Source organism: Falco peregrinus, chromosome 12 (assembly GCF_023634155.1).
Source record: "Falco peregrinus isolate bFalPer1 chromosome 12, bFalPer1.pri, whole genome shotgun sequence".
Classification (NCBI taxonomy): Eukaryota; Metazoa; Chordata; class Aves; order Falconiformes; family Falconidae; genus Falco; species Falco peregrinus.
This window is the reverse complement of record NC_073732.1, coordinates 23,987,240-23,993,239: the sequence shown is the minus strand read 5'-3', so window position 1 is coordinate 23,993,239 and position 6,000 is coordinate 23,987,240. Positions and strand designations below refer to the sequence as shown.

General features: G+C 47.0%; 1 protein-coding gene across 10 annotated transcripts in view; it reads right to left on the bottom strand.

Moving 5' to 3' along the window:
* Positions 1 to 1,518: 1,518 nt before the first annotated feature.
* Positions 1,519 to 6,000, bottom strand: part of TNIK (TRAF2 and NCK interacting kinase) — a 163,144-nt gene continuing 158,662 nt past the window's right edge. For all 10 annotated transcript variants that reach the window (XM_055817361.1, XM_055817365.1, XM_055817362.1 and 7 more), the window contains 3 exons: positions 5,718 to 5,877; positions 4,984 to 5,123; positions 1,519 to 3,093 (listed from right to left, as the gene is read on the bottom strand). In XM_055817361.1, coding sequence (XP_055673336.1) covers positions 3,010 to 3,093; positions 4,984 to 5,123; positions 5,718 to 5,877 — 384 coding nt within the window. In that variant the 3' untranslated portion in view covers positions 1,519 to 3,009. The remainder of the gene's footprint in view (positions 3,094 to 4,983; positions 5,124 to 5,717; positions 5,878 to 6,000) is intronic.

The window sequence follows — 6,000 nt, the reverse complement described above, 5'->3', positions numbered from 1 at the left end:
CACTGAATGCCCACGAGTAGCTGCTACGGCCTTACCTCTGAGCATCCTTTACCTTGGGAATGGTACCCAGCGCCTCCCCAGTGCATGCAGTGTGCTGGGGGGTAACCAGTGGCCGAGCACAGCCTCACGCCAGCTCTTAGGGCTTTTCTTTCATTTACCATGGAGGGTACGACTCGTCCCTGAAGTTCTTGCAGTATTTCACAGCAGCTCTGTAAATAACTGGATCTGCAACAGGCTCAAATGACTCCGGCAGGCACAGACATTATTATTTCTCTTCTTCCTCCTGCAGCACTGCTCAGCTGAACAAATACATCTCCTTTCCTGGGTAAAAACTCCCAGAAACAGGGCTTTAAAAGGAGCCCCAGGTTTTATTTCTTTAAACACTAAAATTAAGTAGTTTCTGATAGCATAGATCAACTACAAGCATATTTTACTCACAACAAAAGACAAATAAATCAAAGCTAGGAATATTTGGAGGGGAAAGCATGTCTTTACAATAATCGCAGGTGGATTTTGTAGAAAAGCAGAAGTTTTCAGGTGGTGATGGTCCATGGAGACATCCCTCAGCCACTGCTCACTGCTGGGCAACATCGCAGGGGACATACCCCGTCCCCCCGCGCTCATCCTGCCCAAACCTGCTGCTTTCCCGAGACCCTCCAGGCCAAGGGCATCGCGACTCAGAGCCCTGAAAAACCACTTACCCCCATGACCTGCTAATGGTTAACACCCCAGGTTTTATTTACCCAAACATAAAAGGCATGGCTGAATGTTGAAGCTTTGTGTTTTATTGTGGTTGGCACCAGAAATGCGTTTGCTCTATGCTACTTCCATATACACACTCTGTAGACAAGACTGCGTTAATATTGGTTTCTCATTATTTTTGTTTCAAATGACTCTAAGATTTTAAAAAATACATCCACAAACTACCTTATGCTTAAACACAACGATTCCCTTCTACGTCATCACTGTACTCAAAACCCCACAATAAAAAAAAAAAATAATCGTCCAAAGCTGTGTATCTGTCACTTCAAGGGGGACAAAAAAACCCCAAACCAGTTATCAGTTTGCAACATAATAAAAAGCTCTGGGCTTTATTTTACTTATGTTTTAACCACAGTGAAAATATAAAGAGCTGGTGGCAATCAGTGCCTGTGATCGGACTTGTACGGGGTTTTAGTTCCAGTATTGTGGTCTCACAGCCCTCCCTACACTGTGCAGGGTGCTTAGCCAGGCACTGGGCAGGCTGCACCGGCTCAGTCGGAGGGTGCACAGTGGGTGAAGAGAGCATCCACAAAGCACCTCTTGCCTGTGCTCCTCCGGACACCGCATCCTGCCGGGGAGTCCCAGCGCAGGCAATCCCTGCCGGTACCAAACCGCGATGCCCTGCCCGTGTGGGTACCACTGCCATGCAGCCCTGCCCACGGGATGCTCCGGGAGAGGGTTTCCCGTCCCGTCCCATCCCCGCCACCCCCGCATCGCCTCTACCCTTGATAAAGATTCAAGTTGGACCAAGTCCTGTTGATTTAATCATTTTTTAATAAAGCCATCGTTACTGAGTACACCAAGATTGCCAGTTAAGCTCTCTATATGTCGCTGGAGGTAACAGCGCTGTGATCGACAGCGGAACGGAAAAAAAAAAAAAAAAAAAAGAAACCAAACCAAAAAACAAACCCCAACTGAAACGAGGTAGGTTAAAACCAGCAACACAGACCTTGTTATGCGACACCCCAACACCACAGGCGGCCATGCTTGCAGCTACTGAGAAAGAAAACCCCAGATACGCACCGAAAACGGAAATCAACTGAGCAGAGTTTATAAGGACACGATTCAACCTGAACTAAACACACACACACGGTTCGGCACAGATGTTGTCTTCCACTGTATGTCGGGTAATTCCTAGGGAGCGGAGGGGGCGGAAAACAAGTAGAGATTCAGACCCTCGGCTGAAGAAACCACACATATATATATTGTTTTAAGCTCTTTACAAGCCCAATCCAGCAACGCGGGGGACGGGCAGCTCGTTTCATGGTCCCTGCCCCCACGCCGGCTGCCTCCACACGCCAGCGCCCGGCTCCGGGCTTGGGGGGGGACCGAGCACCCACAGCTGGCGCCGGCTTCAGCATCGGGGTCCGGCGCCCGCGGCATCCCGGGAGCCATCTGCGGCCGCAAATCCCGCCTCATGGGCGAGCGCGGGGCTCCTCCGACCGCTCCGCCGTCCTCTCCTCCTCCGATCCCCCCGTCCCGGCGCCCGCGGCCAAGCCCCGGGGCAGGCGGGCACCTCCGGAGCAACAACAAATGGCACCTCTGTCCCTATCAAGACACACCATTATGTGAAGATCCATATAGAAATATGGATTGACAGACTTGACAAAAATGGTAGCTGATTTTTATTAGTCTAAGGCTAGTAGTTTAGCCATTTAAAATCCATTTCCCAAAAGAGGGGAAAAAAACCTATTATTTTTTCTCTTCTTTAAAAATCCATTAAGCCGTTGCTGCCAAAAGCAACATGTAAATGTTGGTGAAGGCAAAAGATTTCTAAAATTACCCAGCTATATGGTTATGGCCTTCATCACAAAGATAAAAGGTACATTTATTGTGCTGTCTCTCACCAGATTTAATTGGTAACTTTACAACATACTATATATTTGATGCTAGCAGGCAGACAGAATTAAAAACAGACTTCTTGACACTGTTTTTTCCCCCGTTCTTACAAAGTAGGGGACAAAGAAAAAGTAAAATTGGAAAAAAAAAAAAAAAAAAAAAAAAAAAGGAAAAAGGAAAACTCATAACCCACTATAACACAGCGTAATCAGGAGACCTCGGGGGGTCCAAGCGCGAAAGTCCATCCCTGCCCGCAGCCCCGGCCCTGGGGCTGTCGGTGCCGGGGGAGCATGGGGAGCGGTGATCCTCGGCGCGCTCCGCATCTGCCTCTACAGTGTTAGTCCACATGTTTAAATGTCCTTTAAATTAGAAATAATGCCATGGCGGTGAGTGCCAAGTGCTCCTCTGTTACCAGTTCATCATGGAGTTTCTGTTGAGGGTCATGAAAAACACTTGGCTGCTTCCTCCAGATCTCACCGATGCAAAAAATACCTGTTCGAAAGCAAAAAAACCCACTTATTAATAACTTGTACAAGAAAAAGTTTGTTAATTGTCTCAGCGAGCGAGGCAAGCAGGAGCTGCCCCACACCCCATGGTTCCCAACCCTCCCTCCCGGCTCCTTTTCTGCAGCTGACCGCAGGAATTTTACACAGACCTGCTGCCCAGTTCCCAGTTTTCTGTGGAGCTAAGGGTCCGGAGCAAACCCATGCCAGACTCGCATCAAATCGAACCGCTTATTGGTAAACACAGTAGTAACACCTCCCTCTCCATCATTATCAAAGAGAGGGAGGTTTGGGACACCTTGAAAGTAGCAAGTTTATCACATTATAGTGCCACAGCGCCATTTATTACGCAGTATTAATGCGACTGCTGGCAGTGGTTTGCACCTTGCTAAATGTTAACCATTCGGGTCAACGTCTGCCTCGCTTTGCAATGGTTTTCTTCAGAACAGTTAGTCCTGGCACTTCAGCTGTTCCGCAAATTAAAGCTTGATAAAACTAAACTACTTCTCCTTCAATATGCTCAAAGCACAGAATCGTATCAGGACTCTCTACGAAGAATACAGTTTTTGGTGCTTCTGCCAGGATCCACCAGCATTTGACCCCAATGGAAGTCTTAAAAAAAAAAAAGTAAGTTATAATTTGCAAATATTGAAGGAGACAATCTGAAGCCCCTGTCCTTTTTAAACCAAAAATTATTCAATCTTCACATGACTTTCATCATTAACCATTTATCCAGAAACATCTGGTTTCAGTATTTCAAACCCACCGGTGATCAGTTGGTTTCAGTAGTTCAGAAAGACCGAGGTGGGTTTTTTACGGTTTTCTTAGAAAAGGGGGAAAAAAATGAGCAAACCAGAAAAACAATTGTTAAAAAAAACCCCAACAGTATAAAACCTGCAGAGTCAAGGACTCAAAAGTTAGGAAAAAAGCAAACTAGGGGTATTTAGGCAAGTAAAATTCACCTTCTTGGGCAGCTTCCCATGGTACACTCAATTGCAAGGGCAGGATACACTGTCCCTGCAGAGCTTCATCCCAACTCCATGCAACAGACAGGGCAACGCTCGACTAACGAGCAGCTCTCCAACAAACTGGTCATGGCCTCAAACCTTATTTATCCCATGTTATTAAACCCTGCTTTGTGGACAGGGCAATCAGTTTCTTCACACGTTTTGCGCTCGTGCTCATTACTAAAGAACTCCCCACTGCGTGGTCCTGATTTGTCTTGGTGAAACTTTGTGGATGAGGAAATAGCCGTAGCAGAAACAGACCTCAGCATTCAACCGTCTCTTCCATGCTGATATTCCTCTTCCTGCAGCCATTTCTGCTTCCCTCATTCCCTGCACCCCTCGCCCAGCAGCAGCACGTGCGGCAGGGGTCATCCACCTGCCAGCCGCATCCCCCGTGCAGTGCTGGTGACCCTCCAGAGCAGTATTTAACAGTACTGCCCACGAAAAAGATAGGGCTCCAAGGACAAAAAGAGTTCATGATGCTTCAAAATGCATCTAAAACCGCATCAAAATATTTCTGCACCAAAGCTCAAATCAAGGTCACTCCATACATCCTTACCACTAGCATTTCTCAACTTCTACAGAGTTTACTTCGCAGTCTCAATAGTTAATGTCCAGATGCAAGACTTGGGAGAAAGTCAAGCCAAGTCAGCGCTGACCAAAGCTAGAGGTGGAAGAGATCTTGCAGATCTTCCCACCGCAGGCTGAAGGTCTGCATCCACTGGAGAGAATTAATTGGCAGTGGACTTCTGGGCACTGCTTATTAAACAGAACCTTCAGATTAATTCTTATTAACCTCAAGATAAGCCAGACTTAAAGTCTAAAAGTAGCTTGCAGCTTAAAGCACGGATGCAAGCTTTGAGTGAACTTACCTTATCATTTCTTTCACATAGAAACTTTAACCTTTGAGCTCGCTTGTGCATAAATACTCCATCCAAATGTCCCGTCTCCACTGACCGGATTTCAATAGCTTTCTCTCCCCAGCCCATTATTTGATTGGAATGAATGTAGGCTGTCAAAAGAAGTGTTTGGTAGGTGTTACAATGCGCGTTGAGCTAAATATTATGCAACGGGCAGAAAAGCTCTCATCAGCTGTTACTCAAAGCCTATGTAGATCAATGGCAGAGCTCCGCCTGGCCCGTGCCCCCAGGGTTAGTAGCCTTTATGGAGCACCTTTCATCCAGAAATTGCTGAGTAATTTAAACGGAAAAAGCATCACTTCTTCCGATTTCTGTGGGTGAGGAGCTGGGCAGTGGCGTGCCTCTGGGGGTCGTGGAGCTGCTGAGCAACAGAGCCAGGAGAGCAACCCAAGTGGTGCTCCCAGCTCCGCACCCAGCCCCTCTCCCGCTCAACGCAGTATCCTACCAGGGCAACAGCTTATATTATCCTACACTTGAGATAAACCAGAGATCAAATTTTCAAGAACTCACTCGCTTTTATTATGGAGGACCAAAGTGCAGAAATATAGTCAACCGCAACTCATAGCTGGCTGAGAGGAATCTCCTTTGATAACCAAAAGCCCAAATGACTCCATCTCAGCATTCTCGACTCCTCATCTTTCTTGCCACTTGTATTCTAAGCAGGTGAAGAGGAAGGGTTGACCTACCCACGGAAGTAGGCATTTCTCCCCACTGGAGCACCACATCTTTAGTTATCCGTCCGTAGGTGTTCACATATACGCCTTCATCCTCATAGCACACAAGCATCTCCATCCCGTCTGTTTTAGGCAGGATGACAATGGCGTGAGGAGTAATATTGCCCTGAATCTGCAGTTAAAATAAACCCTAAAAGTCAGAATTACATTGAATGGAGGAAGAGGTAGGGGGAAGGGAGCACAACCTTAGAAAAACAAAACCCCAAACCAACCCGAGAACAAAGCCCTCCCTTCA